At 36.7% G+C, this 24553-nt stretch overlaps 1 protein-coding gene across 1 annotated transcript; it reads right to left on the bottom strand.

Annotated features, from left to right (window-relative positions):
• Window positions 1-5612: 5612 nt before the first annotated feature.
• On the bottom strand, window positions 5613-10994 carry BHLH093 (beta HLH protein 93). Its single transcript, XM_011627278.3, has 4 exons — window positions 10190-10994; window positions 9749-9913; window positions 9506-9673; window positions 5613-5880 (listed from the first exon to the last, which is right to left on the bottom strand). Exons 1-4 carry the CDS (start codon window positions 10649-10651, stop codon window positions 5791-5793), a joined length of 885 nt encoding a protein of 294 aa, XP_011625580.1. The 5' UTR covers window positions 10652-10994; the 3' UTR covers window positions 5613-5790.
• Between the last annotated feature and the right edge of the window lie 13559 nt (window positions 10995-24553).

Here is a 24553-nt window from a genome sequence, read left to right as displayed (position 1 = left end):
ATCAGTTCTAAGAATATTAATATTCTTGCCCAATTGGTTTTCTATTTCCCTTTTATATATTTTAAATTTTTCTAAAGCTTCTGATTTATGGTGAATTAGAAAAACGTATCCCAATCTAGAAAAGTCATCAATAAAAGTGATGAAGTATGACATCCCTCAATACGTTTTAACATTGAGGGGCCCACAAATGTCTGAGTGGACCACATTCAATAGCTCATTAGCTCTTTCCCTTTTATTTAATGATTTCCTAGCCATTTTTCTTGACAAGCAGTGCTAACAGGTTAGAAATTCCACATTATTTAGATTTGGTCCACATTATTTAGATTTGGAATAACACCCTTTTATTAACCTATTTATTTTGTCCTATGTGGCCAAGCCTAAGATGGCAAGGATATTCATCAACAAGCATTACACAATCAAATATAACCAAAATAAGACGAATTTTGATTATCAACTTTCTCATTTGCATGAAGAATGAATAAGTTGTGGTCATTAACTAAGTGTCCCCAAGCATAAATTTGTCCACGCTTTTCGATTGATACTTTCAATGATTAGAAGCGGACTTCAAAGCCTTTTCTTCTAAGCAAGGGGACAGATACAATATTTCGTCTCATACAAGGGACAAAATATACATCAGTTAATACAAGATCTATTGTCCCTATATACAGCCTACAAGTTCCTACACCTTATACATCAGAATATGTGTTGTTCCCCATGTAGATGTGCTTCTCCCTGGCTTTCATTTCTTTAAAGTCCTCGAAGAGGCCTTTTGAGCTTGCGATATGCCAATCAGCACCTGAGTCCATCCGCCATCCTTTGATGTTGCGGTCTGCCAGCAGGCATTCAGAGACCACACAAACAACTTCACGCCTCTTGCTTCCATTCCCGCTATTCTTTGGATTTTACGGGTTTCTATTCTATGGGTAGCGGTTCTTGAAGTGACTTGGCTAACCACATAATAAGCATTTTGGCGGTCTATATTTAGTTTATTGGTTGTACAACTTAGTTCTTTTATTTTTGAACCTATTGTTCTTCTTGTTAAACTTCCCTTGAAATTTCTAGTTATTAAGCTTGTGTTGGCTAAAGTTGGGAGGTTTTTGAGCAAGCATAAGTTCACTCCTTTTATCTTTGTTCATGTGCACTTGCTTTAAAGCTAGTTGCATAGGTAAGTCTCCTAATGTAAGAGATTTTGCTTTCAACCTAAGTGCAATTGTTGCCATCCTCCATGAAGGTGGAAGACTATTTAAGATAGTGGAAACTTGCATGTGCTCGGGGATTTCATTCCCAGCAATGACTAAGTCCTTAGCCATAACGAGCATCTTGTTAACATGTTCCTCTACATTATTACCCTCATTCATCTTACGTGAATTATATTGCTCTACTAGCAATTGGTGGTGTGTTTCAGAGGTTGAGTTGTATTTAGTTTTTATTTCCTCTAGTATTTTCTTAAATGTTTCATGATCCTTAATAAGGTCATCTTGCATAAAAGTAAACATAAATATTTTTGCTATGAGGTCGTCTTCTAAAAATATTTGTGCCCTTTTTCTTTCTTCTTCAGTTGGTTTATCACCAATTTCTGGTGGAGCTTCTCTTAGTACATATATTATCCTATCTTAGATGAGAAGATATTTCATCTTTCTCTTCCACATCCCAAAATTTTTTCCATTCAATTTTTCAACTCTAAAAAGTTCAGTCATTATAATTCTACTGACCATTTGCTAAGTTTTGTATGAGTAAAATAATTCTTTCTAAGTTCTAAAGAAGCTAAACAAGGTACCACAAAATTTTAATATGTGGTAATACTTGTGCAGAGAGAGCGGCAATTATTTTATAAATAATGTTAGTTATTAATTGATGCCTTAAAAAAAATTATGAAATAGGCAATCTCCAAAAAACTATAAGCAAGCAATACAATTATCAAAAAAAAAAAAAAAAAAAATCTCCTTTATATTATTTGTTTGGGGTGCAAGAGCAATATCAAGAGCTTGTGAGCCCTTACAATAAACGAACAAATATCAAGTATGTTATTCACCTTAGAAGACAAATCAATTTATATATCACACCAAGGCAGTAAGTGCATTAAATAAAAAAACTAGCAATACCAAGATTGAGCAAAATAAGTCTTCTATAAAAAAAAAATTTAATAAAAAAATATCAACAATATATAAGGCAACAGAATGACAAGATATATGTTTAGAGTGACTGTATCTCTAACAGATAATCCACCATAAAATATTTTTCAAAAATACAATATATATGCGATTTAATGGTGGGCTTGCAATAACTTCCACGCAACTTATACACGAGGTTGGAGCCCACCAAAATTTTGCAACTTTCTTAGATTAAAAAGATAGGTGCTGCCCATCCATTTATACCTTTCTGTAATCATAAGCAATATCTTAAATATGGTTGCACGCAATATCATAAAATATGGCTACACATAATATCAAAAAATATATATACCATAAATATGAATATCTTAAAATATGACTGCACGCAATATCAAAAAATATATAGCTGAATGCAATATCTAAAAAATTATAGTTGCACCCAATATCTTCTCACGGCACGCAATATCTTGAACAAGGTCTAGCAAGTGAAATACCAACGAACTTTTGTCACAGTTATATCTTATAAAATGACTTTCAGTAATATCTTGTTTTAAACAATATCTTAGAAACAACTTTCAGCAATATCTTAAACAAGGTCCGGGTCTAGCAAGTGACTTATGTGCTTATCATAATGTAACAACAAGGTTAGCAAGTGACTTATGCGCTTATCATAATGCAAGATATTATGAGTATAAAGTCCAAAAAAAAAAAAAAACTCATTTTACGTGCTTATCAGAATGCAAGGTATTTTGAGTAAAATAGCAAGTGACTTTTACGTGCTTTCAAGATATTTTATGGGTACAAAGTCAAAAAAAAGAGAAAAAAAAAGAACAGCAGTGACATTCAATGATATGCGCTAAAATTTACTGCAATATTGTCAATAGAGTTTTACAATTTTGAAAACGGACTTTCCTAAAACAAACACGATGAGAGAACAAAATTTGATGATGGCCTTTATGTAGTTAACCTTCCAAAAAGGATGATAACAGATAATTAACTAAATAAATAAATAGAAGATCAAGGAAGGAACTCACGACTCAGCCACACAAGATAGCACAAAAAAGGCGAATTGAGATTGAGAAAATTACAACAGCACCAAGATCATCATAACAACCCTTTGCTCTGATACCAGTGTAAGAAAAAAATTGATGGAGTGCGAGACCAATCCGAGATCAGAGAAGTGATGCCAAAGGCTGGTGATCACAGAGCCCAGATTTTTCTTGCCCTTTTGAGAGAGAAGATAAGGAGTTATGTGTTTTATATATTAAACTCTGTATACCCTTTTATTTATTTTTTATTGCTCTATTCTCCTCTCTCAGGCTTCCTTTTTTATAGGGAGAAAAAAAGTTATCTGTTATATTTCTCAACGGGTCTTTGAGAAAACAAGGATTCTCTGATCTCATGGATATACATCCAACGTTCATATGTACGTTGGTTTATGTGAACGTTGGATGTGATAAACATACAATTCCTCCCACATTTGTAGGCTTCCCCACCCACAATTGTAGGTAAAGTTACACGAGAACTTATCGTCATACGTGCTAACAATTCCTTTATTAAAAAGTGAAAGGTTAAGTTCCTAAGGGGATAGGAACTTAAAAATACAAATATACATAAATAAAAATATATTATGTATTATATTATATTATGTTATGTTACATATTTATATTCATATAATTAATATGTATATGTTATCAAACACAGTACTCATAACTTATTTAATGCTTCCAAAACAAAACATTCAAATTTCTAAAAGATTTAAAAACATTCAACGTTCCAGAATATATCTTTCAAAAAAACAAATGCGTCCCAAGGGTACTTTCAAATTTAAACATTAAAAAGCTTAAAACCTCTTTTTTTATGTGAAAACAGGGATTGTATACAATGAGAATATTACCTTTGATATAGGGAGATCACTATTGCTTACAGCCATTCGATGTGAAATTTGATAACTTGGGTATTACAAAGTTCAAGAAAATTTCTTTTGAACTTTTAGCTTGGTCAATGAAATAAATGTAGCCACCTAATTTCATATCCAATGAACAAGATCAATTGTAACCACTTTGTACCAAAGGTAAATATTCTCATTATATACTTTTTTGTTAAAATAATCACCTGATGATTCTTAAACAGATTCCAATTTTTAAAATTGAAAAAGTGCTCTATCACCTAACATAAGTAATGTGCAATAAAAAATAGGGACCCCCCAACTTGGAGTTACATCCCCCCAATCTATCTTTTTATCACAACTTTTACCCCAAAACAAACTTTTCTAGTAAACACCCTCCAAATAAAAGTCATTGGACGTTGGACAAAAATACCCTTGTCCGTACACGATGACATCACATGCCGATAAGATGCTTAATGACTCGAAAGAATGCAGGACAGCATGGGCATGTTGCCGGACCGTATGGGCCTGTTGCCGGACCGTATGGCCCTGTTGCCGGGCCGCATGAGCTTGTTGCCGGACCATATGGACCTGTTACTCGACAACATGGGCCTATTGCTGGACCGTATTTTGGAAATGTCAAGCCGCTTTGGGATATTGCTGGACGGCTTGTTTATATTGTCGGGCCGCCTTTTGTATGTTATGGGAAAAGTTTAGTAGTCGGTGTAAGAAGAGAGAGAGGGCATTTTGACTTTTTGACTGGGGGTATTTGCTAAAAACAAATTTATTTTTGGGATAAAATTTTGGGATAAAAAAATTAGTTGGAAGTAGGATGTAAAGAAAGTTGGATCATCGGGGGTTTCTATAATTTTCCCTAAAAAATACTATGTGCCTGCTTCAACATTGTTTCTCCAGACAACTGACATGTAAATGGGACACCGAGAGACCCTGTCTATGAAAAATAAAAGCATAAGAACACACTTTTTTGGTACACCAATGCAGACCACATTTTATTCAATGGAGCCAAAAAACTTTGTGGAAACCATCATTTCAACATGGTTTTCTTTGTTTTTTTAAAGCAACCATCATTTCAACATTCCTATAGTGATTTTACACCTTCTTATGCTACTGGTACCCCTCAAAGAACTCCTATATTCTCTACATAACCTGCAACATTGTGTTTTAAAATTCAACGATTCCATGACGTTATTGACAATTCGGATGGGAATCCATTCGGATTGAATCGATTATAGGATAGTACGGGGCTTGGACCGATTCTCTTAAGCGAACTCGCCCCCTCTCCAACATTTTTTCCTAATATTTTTCCTTCTTTTTTTAAAGATTATGTAATGTTTTTTTTTATCCCCTTAAATCCCTAGCCCATAAAATTTAATTTAAATATTTTTTTTATATTTAATATTTTTTGGTTCATTGACTTGAACCGATCCAGACCTGATCAGGATTGCCAATCCAACAGTCCGACACAATCTATAGGTGAAAGATCTGCACCGCCGATCCGAAGTTTAAAACACATGTTCCTCCCATGGCCAAGGATACCTCATTTAGGCATTTGAAACCGGAGCCAATGAAAAATAGGAGTACAATAACATGTATTTTCGGTGGGTCAACACACATAATGTTTATTTTATTTAATGCGGAAAAAACAGGAAATAAACACATGTGAAATCCATCATGTCAACACTCCTACAATGGTGGGAACCTTATTGTGAAACTAATACCACACAAAGACCCTCTCACATTCCCCTACACAACACTCTAAAGCTCTCCCCATCAATTTTGATCACATTTCGCTCCATAACCAGCACTTGTTAGCAATGCATTCTTGATCTCTTCTGGCTTTATCCTCCTGCGCTCCACCTCCTGCACAAGAGATCTCAGGAACTGAACATAGGCCATTCAATGCAAGGAAAAGAACCACGGTCCTTGTCCCATTTTTTCCGGTCCTGGCCAGGCTCATGCCTTGTTTAGGGGTAGCAATGGGACGGCCTGGCTTGACCATCTTTTTATTTTTTTTTTTTCTTTGGGAGTGTATAGATTTTAAAATTTTAGGTAAAATACAAAATGCTCCGCTTATATGTGAAAATTACAAAGAAGATCGGTCAACTTGCCTTTTTTATTTTTCCAAAATTGCCCCTCAGTTAACTCAAATTTTGATTGTTTTTTTTAGATTTTTTTAGCTTTTTCATCGGTAGGGAAGCGCCTTAAAGTTTGGAGCACTAGCCTACTAATGAAAGAACTAAAACAACAAATTAAAATTCAAGTTGACCGATGGGCAATTTTGAAAAAAAATTTAAAAAAAAAGTCAGTTGAACAACCTTCTTTGTAATTTGCGCCTATAAGTGGAGCATTTTGTATTTTACCTAAAATTTTAAGGTCCGTACATAAATCACTCTGTCTCCGGCCAGGTCTGGCCCTGTCCTGCCCCTGACCTTGGCCTTATAGGGCCGGGCCAAGGCTAGCCATGTGGGAACAAGGGCAAGGCCAGGGCAGGCCCAGCCTAGGTCCAGCATGTTGCCAGCCTCACTTCAAATCATGAATAGATGCCCAAGACGGTCCGAGCCCAAAACTAAATTTTTGGGCTAAGCGGTACATGTAAACTTGGGCAGCTAGGGGTGTACATTTCCGTGTGCTTGAAGTCAAAGAAAAATTTGATGAGAAACATGCCCTAGCTACGCCATTTTACTTGGGGCAGTCTATGACTTTTGCGCATCAATGACAACCGTCCATTACATACATTCCCTTTTGACATTGGCAACCCTTTTACCCATTGCTTTTACCCGCTAATTGTGTTACCCGGAGGGAAGGGAAAACCTTTTAGGGAACACGAAAAATTGTTTCTCATGAGTGTGAAGTTTTACCTACCTATTATTTTAGAGCTTTGGGGCGGTTGCTTTAGAAAGGCAGGTCATACAAACACCTGGAGTACTTTCCCGCTTGGAGCCAATAGCCTTAGGGCCTTTTTAAGAGAGAGCAAGGCGTCCTCCCATGGGGTCATACATAAAACACCTGGTCATGAGTACTTCCTTCATCTAGATTTTTAGATCCACTTTAAAATTATGATGCGAGTATAAATTAATTTTTCAGATACATGGAAAAATATTAAAATTCTCTTTTCTCGAGGACGGTGGTTGAGTTGAGGCTACATCCCTCAAATTTGGAAATCACTAAAAAGGGGTTTTACCCTAGGGAGGAAACACCTACATGAGCACATAATATTTTAACTTTTCACTACGAAATTATTAGATTCCATGGTAGTATGATTAGATAAGTTATCAGAAAAAGATTGAAATGACACTTTGAAAACCCCCAGGTAATCCTCACAAACTTCAACAGTCTTTATTCAATCATAAGGATGTGCTCAATTGTCCTATGATTTTTCTTTCATGCAATTCGAATCAGTATAAAAATATATATAATAAAACTATTTATTTTTTATACAACGAGGTCACAATCATCATTGACTATTTAATTTTAAATCAGGTGATTGAAGATGTATCATTGGTTAAACACAAAGTCTAAAACAAAATTCTCGTATGTACTAGATTTCATATCCTAAAAGTACCTGTAACCTCTTTGTGCAAAAAATAACTAAAAAGAATTACATATGGACACTGTTTCCAGCTGTTTATTACCGAATGAGTAAATTTTCTGCATAACCCCACCATTCGACAGCCCCTTTTTTTTTTTCCCACAACTGTCTGCCTGTCCGGCAATTATAATACTTGTCCGGCAATTACAATACTGGACCAAAGGGAAATACACAAGTTTTCAAATGCCTTTTATAACTATTTACACTCATAGGATAATACTATTATTTACTCCCTTGGCCAAAATACATGCTATAGATGACTTTTAGATGTTAAATTTTGGGCATATAAACTATACAACCTATTAAAAAATCTCAGCAAAAAAAAAGTATAAATAAAATCTCTATATAGTAAAAAACAAAAATAAGCCTTGATATTGAATAGAGATAGTCTAATTTTTTAATGGCTAGATCTAAGCGTCATAAAACTCAAAATTCAAATTTTCTTTTAAAAATAATCATCTAGTAATTACTACATAGTTCACAAAATTTTAGACTAAAAATATCAATGTAGCTAGGTGTTTTGATCTAGGAGGTAGATGCACGGTGTGCTCCGTGGGAGCACATTACATGAAATGTATGAAAAACCATTTGAAAACATGAATACTTCTCTCATGTCCGGTGTTGTAATTGCCAGACAAGCAAGCATTGTGGGAAATAAAAAGGGTTGTTGAAAATAGGGGTGGTCATAAGAATTTATGTGAAAAATATACTCATTTGGTAATACATAGGTGGAAACACTGTCCGTACATAATTTTTTTAAAAAAATAAATAGTCTCATAGTATACAATCCCTTTTCTTTTTGTTTGAGTTGGTTACTAGGTTTGAATAGGTCACATCCCAAACTTTAATCTTCTTCTGAAAAGATAAAGAGGAAAATTTATCAAAAAATACCTGAGAGATAAACTATTTAGCATTGTAGCATTGTTACTTTATATTAATTTCAAAATTCACATAAAAATACACATATCCATGAGTTGGAACAGTTGCAAAAGGCTAAGCATTTAAATTGTTGGAAAAAAGTCAAATGTATTTTGATAAATTTTCAAAAGAAAATTTAAAAAAAGAAAAGGCTTGTGAAACGTCAAATTGTGAACTTCTCCCTATTCCTTAATTGTTTAGTTGAGCATCAAGCCCTAAACCACGAATTACGAAACGCTTCTTGCTCTTGTTTAAGAAGGTTCTTGAGATCTCAAACTTAGGTTCTTGAAGAATTTCATATTATCCATCATTTGGAACATCTCATGTAAATTAACTATTTTTGTTACGAATCATAAGGAAAAATCAACAATTGCATATTAAGAGTTTTAATGAGATCACCAAACCCCTTAACCATTCACTACTAGGACAATTATTGCTCTTTTTAGGTTTTAGGACAATTATTGCTCTTTTTAAGTTATTGAAAATCAGGAGAATTTGGTTTCTCAAATGTGAATCCTAAAAATCTAAGACCAAAGCATTGAAGGCCAAAGCATAAAGCGACCTCTCCCTTGTTTCTATTGTTTATGTTCTTAGAGAACTTCCAACAAAATATTCTAAGAAAATGATAGAGGTGCCTGGCTGTCCCTGGCTTGGGCATTGTCCCCATAGGGGGAGCCCAATCCTGGCCATGGCGCTATTAGGGTTGCGCCGTGCTGCCATGGCACAAATGAAGAAAAATAAAAAAAAAAACGAATAAAAGAGAGCCAGGTAGGGCCGAACTAAGCTAACACTAGCCTAGCTCGACCTTCGGTCCAAGCCCTACTTTTTCCTGGGCAGCCCATTGCCAGCGCTAGGGTTCACCCACCATTTGAGTGAGGTGCAGCACTATAGGTCATTTCTTAAAAATTTATCCCAATTAATATTTTCCCATTATGATATACCCTATTGATCAAGAAAAAGTATTATAATATGACCTACCTCCAAGCACAGTGCCTGCATAACAAAATCCCCAAAGCAGCTCATCACACATTGCTGAATTTCAAGGCCTAGGGCTTCCATGGTGTTGAGAGTTGAGTGAAGCAATCCTGGCTTTCCTCCACAGCATACCTCTATCCTTGTGACACTCCCTCTCTTCTCAACATCAAACTTCAATTAACAGAAAGGAACACTGTTTAGGGTTTTCCATGAGAGAGAAATTAAATGTTAATTGGCGATTCTCACCTTGGGGGTGCTGCGTTTCTCTTCTGCATTGTTGTGTTGAAGCTGGTGGAAGATGGTTAAGAGGTTCAGGCCATTGACATCAACTTCTTCTTGAAGGGATTTCAACCTTCCAAGCAACTCTCTAGTGTACTCTATGGTGTCACCAAGTATTGAAGTTCTATCCATCTGCTTAATCAAAACAAAACAAAAGGATTATTAGCTCTCTCTCTCTCTCTCTCTCTCTCTCTCTCTCTCTCTCTCTCTCTCTCTCTCTCTCATGGTGGTTGACAAGGGCAAAACAGAAATGTGGCCAGAAAATATCACATTAATGTGTTAGAAAAATATGGTTTCATTTAAATGAATCAGATGGAAGACCAAATGCGCTAGGCCCCAGATCTGCACCCCCCCAATACAAGCACACATGGACTGTTAGAACTATCTCTGTTTTTTTCTCTCTCTCACCTTACTAATCTTCGGAACCACTGATCGGAGCATGGAGAGCCGATCGTTCAACCGCTTCCTCCTCCTCCTCTCTGCCATCAAATTCTTCGAAGCACATTTCTTCTCTCCACCCACCCCTCTCACTGGACCAGCAACAAGTTCTGGCACCTCACCTAATTTCTGCTCATTTACAACCCCGAAAGCATGAGTCATTGGATTTTCCGGGAAAGAAATAGTGGATGGAACTTGAATTCCAGTGTCAAAGACATAATCTTGCTGTATCAACCCCATGGCAAGATCATCATCGATCGGGAAAAATCCTCCATTTTCTTGGGGGATCGGTGGCGGAGAGACAATTGGGTTCTCAAAAAGAGAGAAAATCCCATCATTTTCTGGGGGGAATATATCCCAGACCTCCCTCCTTAGGGCCAGAAACTCTTCCTGAAAGGCATTGTCTTCTTGGATTGGATGATGAAGCTCCATTAATGGAGTGTGGTTTATTTCATAGAAGAAGAGATGAGCCTTTTAACTTGATAATAAGGGGTTTGTGGTGCATGATCAGTCGCTTTCGTCACATATTAATAAGAACGCTTTTGGCAAATATAAAACAGCATTATCATTGTTAGGGGAATTTAGTACTGTTATCATCATTGTTATTATTCTTATTGATTGAGGCAATAGAATGTGATTTAACATTGCTATTTATAATTAATTATATAGTTTGTTTTAGGAAATCTCCTAGGGTAGAGGAATTTGTCACTGTTAAAGAATAAGGAAAGCAACTTAATATGGTGGCTCATTACTATTCTATTTCTCTCTCTATATATATATATATATATATATATATATATAGATATATATATATATAAATCTTCGAAGTGATTATTGTATGATTTTATCAAGTACATAAGGTGTCAACCTTGTCATCAGAATAAGTTGTTTAGTTATTAGAAAGCCCTCCAATTGATCATCTTCAATTTGATATATACGAACATAAAAGAAAAGCTGAATTTCAAGTATTAATAACAATACATCTTGTAACACATTATCTAGTGCATCCATTGTCAAGATATTTAATTGGACATAGATTTATTACGTCTACTCCATTTTTTGAGCTTTCAATTTCATAAATCTTATAGCTAGATTTTGAGGTGCACCATCGGTTAAGGTTGACACAGTATATAAACCATACCCTGTTATCAATGATTGTGTATAAACTCTCTGTATGTCTCTTTTGGTGATTGGTATACTCTGCTTTTGGTGAATATTCAATAATAGTGCAGCATAAACTAACTCTTTCTCTCTCACACATAAACTCTCCCTCTCTCTCTCTCTCTCTCTCTCTGTGCATATTTCTTTGGGTGTCTGGTATAATCGCTTGTCTCTCTCTCTTTCTTTCTTTGGGTGATTGGTATAATAGCTTTTTGTGAACGTGATACATGAAAGGAGATATTTGAGCCACAAAAGTAAGGGAGAGAGAATCAATGTCAGGTACCCTGCACCTCTGTCTCTCTCTAACCTCACTCTCCGACAACATATCGCATCTTAATCTTTAGGTTTATGTTAAAACCCTATGACCTCTCTCTCTCTTCACTCTCTCTCTCTCTCTAAAAAGTGAGAAACATGAATAGCAATCTGATGTTTGACCCACAGAGCTGAGAATCCAGCGTCATTTTCATCTATTGGGTTTCTCTCTCTTCGCTCGTCATTGTCATGCACTGTTCTTTCTCTCTCTTGGCTCGTCGTTGTCATGCACTGTTCCTTTCTCTCTCTAACTACTGTGCAGTCTCCCTCTCTCATCTTCCAGCCCACAAATATCGCGTCGTCTTGTAGAAAGCCTGTACTGCCCCTCCTCGAAATCTTTACGCCAAATGCATCTGGTAATCTTTCGTCAGATTTCGGAAAGTTTCGGGTTCAAACTCGTATGTTAACGGACATGCCTGAGTTGCGCTCCCCTGGCATTGGCCCAACTTTGGTCCTATTGGGCTCAGCCCGGCCAGCCAAAAAAGACACCGGCCCAGGCCTGGCCCTAGTCTATTAGGGCCGAGTCAAATAAAATAAAAGAACAAGAATCGAACCGTGGTTGTTCGGGCCTCTGGCCACATTTGGCGGCTCAGGCCTAAGTTTTTTAGAGTCGGCCGAGCAGAGCTGCCACCACCCTTGAGCGAAATTCGTCTCGGCCGATTTACACAGACCGAAATAACGGTCGCAGAAACCCCCGGCGAAGTTTCACCGAAACCGAAATCTCGAAACCTCACATGATTGGAATCTCAAAGTGACGAAAACGCCCCTGGTACGTAGGAGACAGACATCAACGGGAGAACCGCCACGCGTACGGTCGATCCTCCTCATTTTGCACGCCCCTTCGTCTTCTAGTGTAAATGAAATCCGCTTATCAAAACCGGAAGCGGTTTTTGGAGATCGCCCACGTATTCAGAGCAATAAACGTTGGTCGAGTGCTGAGCTTTGTCTCGTCTCTGTAAAGGCCCACGTGCCTGAACAGTGATTGAATTTCTAATGACATCGACAAGAATAGCAAAGAGCAAAGCAGGAGAATCTATGTCGTTTTGCTTTTGTGTTTTGTTTTTTTTTCTCTCCAAACTGCTTTCTCGCATCATTTTGGCTGTTTTGATAAAGAACTATCAAGAAGAATGGCACTAGGCCTTCTTCGCGTGAGGGGCAGGTAGGAAGAAGATAGTCCTAAGTGTCGTATGGCTGTTTGAGGTAGTCTAAGAAAGATGATTTGAGTACAGATTTGAAAACATCACCTAAAATACAAGAAAGAATATTTTTGGGCAAAAACTATGCGGAAGGTTGGTTGATCAACCTGTATTTTTTTATTTTTTTATTTTCCAACTGCATTTTAATTTTTGTTTTGGACTAGACCAACCTTCCTTGTAATTTTTGCTTATGATTGGATCATTTCATATTTTAAGTAACTATTTCAAGTCTGTACGTAATTTACTCCATAAGAAATGCTAAAGAATTTCATTTTCTCACATGAGTATACTATCTATTTCCTCTCACATATATGAGTACTTTTTGACCCCAAATCATGTATATATAATGTTTCAATAAGGGTGGACATAACAATTATATAGAGTCCCAAATCATGGATATGTACACGACCCCAAATCATGGATATATAATGTCTCAATTATTTGGACACTACTTATGAGTCAATTATTTAGTTTCATAAATCAAATATTTGATGGGTGCGGTTTCTATAAGGTTGCAACCTTAAGCAATCCAATTAAGACGCACCTCCAAATTTTATCATAACATGTAATTTTGTTGTAAATTTTTTTTAGGATTATCTTAAAAGCTATTTTCATATCTAATTAGAAAATTTTAAACTCCGAAAATGGTTAAAATCAAGTAGATTTATAAAGATACGAAAATCTTGAAAATTGACAGTCTAGATAATGTGTTGCGAGATGCACTATTTTTGGGACTCAAAAACTTTTTTTTTAATATTCATACATCTCGACGTCGAGATGATCAATTAGAGGGTTTTTCAATATTAAAGCAGCCTTTCCGATAGATTTTTGAGGTGCATATATGATTCTACATTTTAAGGTTGCAACCTTATATAAACTTTTCCATACTTGATTGGTATAAAAAAGTAAAAGATAGAATTTAGAACGTTAGGAAACTTTATGGGTTTGAGAAAGTATTTTTAAGGAAGGTTTGGTTTCCTTACTTCCTTTTGTATCAATGATTTTTTCGTAAAGTGGAAAGGAAAGATTTGATTTAGATAGTATATAAGATTAGAGAGATTAGAAAATGAATTTTTATGCATGAGTGGTGGGGGCCAAGTTTTGTGGTTGTATAAATGTGTCTCTAGCTATTCGTGCTTTTGTGGTGCATTGAAGCCTTAAGTTGAGCGCTCGGGTTGTGTTGTACGTGGTCCTTCCGCGGCCCAAACTCTACCAGTGGTATCGGAGTCGGTCTTTTCAAACCGACACGGAAAATGGGAGTTTGATGGCCGGGTTTAGAAGCTCGGGAATCACAATTATATTAATTGGTCATTTTGCTGGAAACTGTTTTGGGTGAATAAGGGATAAAAATAAATCAAGTTAGGCAAATTACCTTTATGTTTTTGCGCATGTGGGAGCCTTTTCTCAAGACGATTTTGTCCCCCTTCGATATTGTAAATTATGTAAATAAGGGCAATTTCTCCCCAAAACTTTCATAAAAAAAAAAAAAAATAGTCAATTTGCTCTCGAGATATAGGAAAATAAAAGGTCTCCTATTGTGCCTCGATATTCTATACACCAGTATCAAAAGCTTACTACAGAGCACCAAGAGTGTTGTCTTCTTAGAGAAAGAAAGAGAGAAAAACAAGTAGAGAGAGTGGGATGAGTGTCAAGGCTCTGATAAGAATGGCGTACACAGTACTGATACATAGAATGGGAAAAACAACCCATATGAGCAATGTATGGCTACGAATTTACTGTTCAAGTGAACAGTCTCATGTTGTTACACTTCAAAATGCGATTATTGGATTTGAAAAACAATCGCCATCAATGGTCGTCATCCATTGGATGTAAACAGTTACATGCATCTCAATGGTTGCGATCAATTTCAGGTGTCATGTATCTTCAAGGGCTAGAGGCTATTGGATTTCAGTGTGAAGTGGAAAGTGCACCATTAACCAACCTTGCACCCTTGCACATATTTGCGCACATACGTATATGCGTGTGTGTCATAGGCTTGATGTGCTCCACAAATGCATCAACACTCTCAACCTTGTTTTAAGTATAAGGTATGAGGATGTCTACACATAAATACCACTCATGTCACCTCTCCTCTTCAATATGGGACTAAAACCCACTCCTAATGAAGGTTGGACTATGGGAGCTCTGTAGGATAAAACCCTTACCTCTTGATTTGCCCTTGATTTCCGCATAGTGCATCGGTTCCGTCCTGAGACGGAACCATTCCATTTCCATATGGCGAGACCGAGCCTACCTTGGAAGATGTGACCCATATTTTGGGAGTTAGGAGTGTTGGGAAGCCTTCTCTTAGTCTGCCTCTCCTTGAGAATGGGTCCGACTAGGATGAAGTGGCAATTTTGTTGGGTCAGATTCCCCTAGAGAGGCAAAAAAGTAAGAGGCAACACAGTCCGAGTTCTTGTTATCTGAATGCTCTTGGGGGAATTACTCTCTCATGTGAGAAGGAAGATAAACACTCGAAGAGCACTCTTCATTTTTGCAAAGCCCCTGTCCTCGGAGCAGCCAGCCCGAGCAAAAGGGGTACCTGTGGGTGGTACGAAAGTTCATGCTGAGGGGGATGTTAGGGTAGAGGAGGCGGATATCCCAACTGATGGTCTGGCCGAGGGCCTTTCCTCTAACTCGGATGGGGATGAGGGTGGCAAACGTACTCTATTTTCCTTGTGTGGCTGGTTGGGCTTGGATTTACCTCGCTCAAGCTCCCTCAAGGACCCCGGCTCGATGAACCCCCTCTCGGACAACCACTTGACTGGCAAGCGCGTGTGTGCCACGTGCAGATAGGTATTTCCAAAGGTGATAGGATTTTAAAAACAATGATGAGGTAGACTCAAACACTTACCTCACTGCGGTTGAGTTCGTGAGATACGCCCAGGCTACTGCCCTCTTAGATCAATAACAAAAGCCCTCGGGTTGTTCAGCAGCATAGTTTGAATTTCCCCCCCTCTGAAATAAACACCTCACCTAGACTCTCACAAAAAGACTACTAATGAAAAATCCACTTATAATAAACTCCTCTTTGGTGATATCACAGGTTAACGGTTCTAGTTTTGGCAGTAGAGTGGCATAAAGAAGTAAGTGGGCAAGACAGGAAAGAAAGGAACAAGAGTAGGTTGATGAGAGTTTGGTTTAGAGATAAGAATAAAAAGAATAAGATGAGATGAAAGAAGTAAAAAGATGACCCGAAAATTGGATAGCCTCTCGGCATAACCTCTCTTAAGAGGTATTACCGAAGACAAGGAAAAGTACCAGGCTCGAAGCCTTGGTACCCGAAGGATTTGGAAAGTGGAGTTACATGACTGAGCTTGTAACTATGTCACTAAACCAAAGAGCTCCTTAAAAGTGATCCAGGGAGAGAAGAGAAGAGAGTGAAAGAGATGAAAATCTCTCACAGCTCGAACATTGTATGACCCGGTGGTTAGAGTAGTGTAAGGATTAGAACTCTAAGAAAAGCTAACTTGGGATGACCCCAACCCGAGTGATCGAGTGCAAGAGAATCAGTCTCTTATGACTCAACAATACTGTATGAGCAGATGGTTAGAATAGTAGTCCAAGATTTAAAACCCTAGGGCACCATCTCAGGAAGACCACCGAGTGCTCAAGGGTGAAAGAAGCCGTGAGTCAAGAGAGAAAACAAAGAAATGATAAAATAAAAATAAAATAAAATAAGTATATGAGTTAGAGAGAGATAAAGATACTTAAAGTGAGAAAGAAGAGAGTTAAGAGGGATGAAAAAAGATGAACTGGCCTATGGTGCGGGTCCAGGTGTCCTAGGGGGTAGGTTGGGGTGAGAGAGGCTGAGAGGGTAGAGGGAAAGAGTTGGACACGCCTAAGGTACGGGTCTGGGCTTACTGGGACGAGAGAGTGTGAGGGGAGATAAGTTTAGAGAGGGGAGAGATGGATCCGCCTAAGGTGTGGGTCCGAGCTTCGGGGGAAGGTGAGGGAGTGAGGGGAGATGAGGAAATAAGAGGAGGTGGATGGACCTGCCATAGGTGTGGGTCTGTCAATTGATGGGAGAGAGAGTGAGAGAGAGAGAGAGAGGAAGAGAAATAGAGAGAGGGAGACGGACCCGCCTAGGACACAAGTCTATGACCCAAACAAGAAGGGAGAGAGAGAGAGAGAGAAATAGATAGAGGGAGAAGCCGGGCCCTCCCTAGGTACGGGTCCGTGCACTTTTAAATGTGAGAGGGAGAGAGAGAGAGGGGGTGAGGCTCGAACTTGCCCTGGGTCCGAGCAGAGAAAGAGAGAGAGAAATACGAGAGAGAAAGAGAGAAAGAGAGAGAAGAGAGAAAAAAGAGAGAAGAGGAGAGAGAAAGAAGAGAGAGGAGAGAGAGTGGACCTAGAATGGGCTTGAGCCTAGGTACACCTTCATTGGTCCCTTTGCATGCACTTTAAAGAGATGTCTTAGTCTTTGTAGGGAAAGGCTAGGGTCTAAAGTTTTAGGTGTATAGCTTAGGTGGGTTGGGTTGACGTAAGGTGTATGGAAACTAGGATGTATAGATGCTAAGGTGTGTTGGTGTAACTAAGGTGTATGAGATAGGGTTGCGAGTAGGCAAGTTAAAGTTATATGAAGTACCATGGTGTATGGAGTAGGGTATGGTGTAAGATAGCTTAGGTAGGGTGTAGGGTGTATGGAGTAGGATTGGGAGTTAGGAGTTCTAGAGTGTATGGGATCGGTTTGGGGGATGGAAATCCTAAGAAGTTGGAATTTTGGGATTCTAGGGAGTAGAAGGTTCCAAAGGGTATTTTCTCTTTCTAAGAATTGTTTCTCTCTCCTCTCTCCTTGAGTCTTGGGTTTGGATCCAAAGCAAAAGATCAAGCCTAAGCTCTTAGAATTCTCAAGCTCTTCTCATTAATTTTCAAAACTCTCAAGAGTCTTATTAGAAATGACTACATTTTGCTTATATAGAGTATCCCCAAAACAAGGGTGGATACTAAAAAACCTTCAAAATTGTTGAAAATTACACATTTAATGAATAAAAATATTAATTTCGTTTTTGGAATTAATGACCAAAATACCCATAAGCACTTTTCAACAAATGACAAAACCATCCCTCCATGAGGAACCTTTTGCCATTGCTGGGCCTCAGGAGCATTTTCGGACGTTTACGGTGACAATTCGAGTAATCAAACATCATATACTCGATGCTTGGATTGTTGCACACGTTTTGATATCCACTGATCGTCTTGGAACACAGTATTAAGGAAGAACCCAAAATTCAGCCAAGTCCATAAACTTGTGATTTTTTTACCATCGATTTGGCACGATCTGTGATGTTCCGAGACTTCATTTGATCACAAATTGAAGAGGATACTATCACAATTATTTTGTGATAAATTTCGTCCATTTTGATCTCCATTTGAGCGCGTTACAAATTTGGGAGGTAGCTAAAAAATGTGATTCTGACAACCGGTAAAGTATGACTTCTTCAACTTCAAAATTCCGACGACCAGAAAAGTATGCCTTCTTTATTTGGGCACTTTTATACAAAATGACCTAAAAAGTTCACCAGGGGATCAATGCATAGGAAAAAAATAATAAGGTTAATGTTATGAATAAATAAATATGGGGGGTCTACATAAAGAAAATATAATGCTTGAGTATTTATGTGATTTTTTCTAATATTTTCTTTGAGAATATACGTAATATGGCTATATGTCCTTATTTTCTATTGAAGTAAGGTATACCTCAAAAATTCTCTTGAAGAGAGTGTTTCAATATTGCATTGTTTATTTTCAAGATTTTCAAGTGTTTACAGATCAGCTCAACGTGTACTATTTTCGAAATTTTAAATTTCATAATTGGAAATAATAAAATTGTCAAACCATCAACACTAGAACATCTCCAAGCAAATTTTTGAGGTACACCTTCCGTCTACAACATAGAGGGGGTATCTTATACAAGGCAATGTCTAAAAAGATACCATTTATCTTTTGTACATGGAGATCACAATCATTCTCACTCATTAGACGTCAAATTGGATGGCTTGGGGTGAGTCACGGAGTCCAAGAAAAAAATTGGAACTTTTTGTCTATTCAATGACACTCTTACCACCACCCATTTTGAAATTCAAGGGAATTCAAGGGACAAGACGTCAAATTGGATGGCTTGGGGTGAGTCATGGAGTCCGAGAAAAGAAAATTGGAACTTTATGTTTATTCAATGACACCCTTACGACCACCCATTTAGAAATTCAAAAAATAATAATGATTGTGACTTCCATGTACAAAAGATAACTAGTCTCTTTGTAGACAATCCCATTATACAAACCTCATACGTGATTTATTAACATACTATAACGGGGTCATGCACGGCCTTCAAATCAATGAATTTAAGAGTTTCGAACCGATCGACATATTTCAATTAACCATCTATCCCTCTCCCATCTCAATATAGGCCACTAGATAATGTGGATATGTTCATTAAGCTAGCATTTGGGTATAAAACAATATGCTAGAAGCCCAACCATCCCATGTGGACCATGGATGGTTCATGTGTGTCATTTAGCAGTTCAATGTACATTGAATTGCTATACATATCTGTTGTGTGCGGAAGCTCTAAACACATAGGGTTGATTTTTGGCAAATAAAGTACGAGAAGTAAAACATAAAACACATACAACAAGAACACAAAGATTTACGTAGTTCACCCCAAAAGGGCTAAATCCACAGGCACGGCAAACTAAAATCCACTATACCAATGAAGGTTACATCAACGATTTTGGAACCTAGAGTTACCTCTCTAAACCTTGACAAAAACTCAAGTCGAGCAAACCCTTTTGAACCAATCTCCATTCTCCTTTTTACTTCTAGCAATCATTACCGACAATAATAGATAGAGACTCAAGAGCAATGAGAAACTGAGTTTCTCTCTAACTAAAAGGGAAACCATCTAAAATCTCAATGGAAATAAGTCTCTCAATCTTCTGGAGTCTAAAAGATGGCACCATCAAAATGTTTCTCTCCATAGGAAAATCTTTTCTCTAAGAGAAAATTAGATCTTATGCACAAGAGGCTTTGTCTCCCTCTTTCTCTAAAGAAACTACCATTCTCATATGGTGACCCAAATAAGGCACACAAATTCTCTGCACTTTCATCTCATATATATACGGTTAGGAATTCATACAAAATAGGAAACTTCATTTAGATCTTACATATATTTCAAAACCCAAGAGATAAATCCAAGAGACCTAATCTTTTTGGATTTATATTTCCTTTAGGAAACTTATCAATATCAATCTCAATCCCACATAATATGGAAATATCTCAATCCCACAAAAGATGGGATTTCCTTATGTTGGTGATTTTTTATAGCAACAAATCAAATAATCTCCACCTAGTGTTCTTGTTGTATGTGTTTTTATTTCTCGTACTTTATTTGTCAAAAATCAACCCATCGGGTTTAGCGCTTTCGCACACAACAATATCACCAATTATTCGATCCTTTGGAGCTGAGAAAAGCCTACCTAATTTGTTTAACATCAGATGGCTTAGAAGCAACGAGCATATAATTTAAAACTAAATGTTGTTGTGAAGAGTCTCAGGTTTTTCTAAAGAGACTCATAATCTATTAATTGATATGAATCTACAAACTTGTCTTTTATAGATAAATTACATATGAAAATAATAAAAACTAAATAATAGACACCCATACTATACTCAAACTTACCATAAAATACAAGATATGGTACCCACCCTTCCCATATATACTGATCACATATACACCTTCCGTATTAACTTGATAGATAATATATAATTCATTTCACACGTCCCCTCAAACTCAAGATGCTATGAGAGAAAGAAGCCAGAGTTTGAACACCAAGTTGTGGAAACTAGCAGTTGAATCTAAACTCAAGATGCTATGAGAGAAAGTAGCTGGAGTTTGGATACCAAAGTTGCGGAAACTAGTAGTTGAATCTTCATGTACATACTCAGATTGCTTGATCAACAAGCACATAAATCAACAGTTGCGGAACAACAGGTCTCATAAACAAACAGCAAGAACAAAGCAACAAATTGGAGTTCAACGATGAACAAAACCTTCAGATCTTCACTGGAGACAGAAAAACAGTCGAAACAGCCGAGAAAATAAAATGATATTTGGAAGGGCCAACAGAACTTGAAGTGGATCTGAGACAGATTCAGCTACTCGTAGACCCCAACAGACATGATCAAGTAATATAACATACAAATAAAAACAGATAATGCGAAGATGAACTCAAAGAACTATTATTTTTTGGACAAATTTTCAGATTTTTTTTTTGTTTCTAGATCAAATTTTAGAGGGTCAATTTCAGAGATTTCAAATCGGAGTGGTTAGACGAGATTTTAGATAGATCTGGAACCTAAGATCAAGATCCATAGGCAAAAAATAGGCGAGGGGCAGTTTTTTTAGATAGAGTAGATCAGCCGTTTTTAGATATCATTTTCAAAGATGGGTTTAGAGGCTGTTTCAAATCCCCATATGAGAGAGAGAGAAATACTGTGGGCTAGAAAGCCAGCCGCCAGTTCCCAATGGGTTGTGGGTTTCCTTTCACAATCGTGTGATATTTTTTTTTTATACTATATCTATGCTGTATTATTAGCTAAAAGATTTCATGCTTATGAGGGAACATTCCATTTATTTACTGCCTTGGGCAAAACCCAATCTAGAATACTTTTTAAGTCCTTAAATTTGGGGATGTAACCAGTTCAACTCATTCGCTATACTCAATAAAAAATTTTCAAATTGCAATTTTTTGTGGGCTTGGAAAAAATAATGCTTCAAAATTGAATGGTAACCAGCCAATTTTTTAAGGGTGACATCTAAGTGTTAAAAAACTCACATTTCAAAATTATTTTGATTATAATTATCTAGTAATTTCTAGGTGTTTTGAAAAATTTAGGATCAAAGAAATATTCTGAAGATGTCTTCTGCAGTGTACAATATTCTCCCAATATAGCTTAGCGTACTTGCTCTAACCCACAATTATCATGTCCTTAGGGAGGATGTAAATTAGATAACATATAATTCGAAAGAGTTTAGGGCAGACAATGGAAAAGATAGAGTTTAGTGAAATTTTTAGATAAATCCTAATTTTGTTTCTAGTAGTTAAATATAGTCCTATATCTCACATTTTACAATCAAGACCTATTGTTTATGTATATTTAAAATTCATATATTTTTATTCATTGGATTGAACTTGAATGTATTGAACACTAATTTAAAATAAATAAAATTACCAAACTAACCTTGAATAGTATAAAGGTAATTTTGTATTTTTATTTATTTTGAATTATTTTTTATTTTATTTTTTTGGTGTATGATAGTGAAAAATACAGATGTATCAAATTTTAACTCGATCAAATGTATATAAAAGGAGAGAGAATTAGCATACACTTTATGCTCTTTGATTGTAAAATATAAAATATCTTGGGAAATTTTTAAATATCAAAATATAAACACTATTTATATGTAAACTTCCCATGATTTTAAAGAGAAGGTTCTAGATTTTTTGTACTTTTAGAATTCTCTTAAATAAATGGGATTGTTTATCTAATTGGGGGTGTGGAGCGAGAGAGACTGACCGAGGAGATCCACATGGACTATTATGCATCACAAATTTTACGAGGTCTTATAGGGTGTTTCAAGATAGGCTTGAAAGAGATGATATAAAATAAGGAAAAAGTTTATACAAGGTTTAAACAGTATAATCACAGATACATCTCAAAAATTTATTGAAAAGACTGTTTTAATGTTGAAAAACCATCTAATTGATCATCTCGACAAATGATTGAAGAATGTTACGAATCTTGTGTGATACAGGGAAAAAATAAAAGATGTTTTAATCTCTTTGATCTTAAGCATGATAAATCACTTTTTTAAGATAATATTATCCCTTACTGATAAAAATTAATATACCTTAAATTTTTACGGAGCACTTCATATACGCGTCTTCACCACCAACATACTATTCACCAAAGTGCACCAAACCACTGGAGCCTATATACTGCAACACCCTTCCATACCAATTCACCAGAGTGCACATTCTACCGGAAGCACTACAAGTAATGGCAAAAAGATAGGCGATCCATGAGTACCCGCACACATGCTCACACTAGGTGTGCTACATGAGCCTTTGCACATGTGTGATTACGTTCATACACTACGCGTGCTTCACATGTCTTCTTTTTCTTTGATTCTTATAACACAGGTGAAAAGGATATTCAAATTTTTAAACAAAGTTTAAATAACCCATTACTTCTCTACAAACAAGACAATACCTTGGCTTTACAACAATACTATGGAGCAAGATGGGTTATCTATACTACATTATTAAGTAAATTTAAGAAGGAAATGTGTCACGAAAATAAGAAGAAAACCTAATGTTATAGGGGTTGTAGGACATATGTCACATATTTAGGGGAAGAGAGAGAAACTAAAATTTTGTGCGTGTAGAGTAGAGATTTTAAGAAGAGAGAGAGAGAGCGAGAGAAAGTAGAGATGTTAGGATGAGAGAGATATTATTCCCATATCTTATTGAGAAATAGGAGAATTTTTTTATCCAACCCTTTCCAAAAATGTGTGTGCGTGAAGAGTAAATAAAAGATGATCTCTACCATTTCCTAATATTTTATGCGCGAATAGTATCTATTTTAGGGAGAGTATAAGAGATACTTTCATGTTGGATTTATGTGGCCTTTAAAGTCCTTATGAGAGCTTGTATGAACATTTTATATAGTAAAACATAAACTCAGTGGGAGTGTGGTCCTCTTGTAGACCATACTAGACAAATGTGATTTGCCGATGCTCGGACTAAGCTCAACGTGCTAAGCCAACCGAGTTTAGAACCCAAGATACTTGGGCATAGGGATCTACCAAGAAGGATCTAGTGGGTTAGCCCTTGATGAGGTCATAGTATGCCCAGATGAGAGCCGAGGGACTGTGTGGCCCTTCCATTCGATGAATAGCCTTTAGAGACAAAGCTAAAACCTCAATGTTATATCATCAGACGATATGTACATAGATAGCCCTTTTAATATTCGGCAATGATGGTGAAGCGTGTACATGTTCAAGAAATTATCCCAATGCACCATAGAGTCATGGTTGCATCATGGTATGGAGGACTATGAATTTTTTGTCTCTAGGGGAAAACTAAAATCCATAAATTGGGATTGCGTCCCTTAGTCTATTGGCTAACTTTGGTGGTTCATGAGCTCCTACAGTAGAATGTGGGTCATGGGAACTGTTGGGTCAGTTTGAAAAAGCTTGGATCGTGGTCTACAGTTAAAAGTGGAGTGCTCCAATGTATCGATAAATTCGTGGATCTAACGGATTCAATTCCCATCAAAATTAAATAGTTTTCATTAATTTTATGATATATTATTGTTATAATGTTTATTTGAATTTTTGTGAGTTTTCTGATATTTTATTATTGCCATTTGGATTTATAAATTAAAAGAAATTAATTTTTCAATTTTTAAATAAATCTAATATTTAATTATTTTAAATACAAAATAAAATATTTTCTAAAATTATATGAAGGCCCAATTTAGAATATTTGGGATTGGGTGGGGCCCACGTGTGGCCACCAAAGGGTGGCACGCCCCACCCATGGGGACTAACTTGTTATCCAAGATTGGGTGATAGTTATCCCCTTGTTTATTTGCTTAT

The sequence above is a fragment of the Amborella trichopoda genome, chromosome 13 (assembly GCF_054954075.1).
Source record: "Amborella trichopoda isolate Santa Cruz 75 chromosome 13, AtrichopodaSantaCruz75HAP2 v2.0, whole genome shotgun sequence".
Taxonomy (NCBI): Eukaryota; Viridiplantae; Streptophyta; class Magnoliopsida; order Amborellales; family Amborellaceae; genus Amborella; species Amborella trichopoda.
Note: the sequence above shows the minus strand (reverse complement) of the source record. Positions and strands in the feature narration are given on the sequence as shown.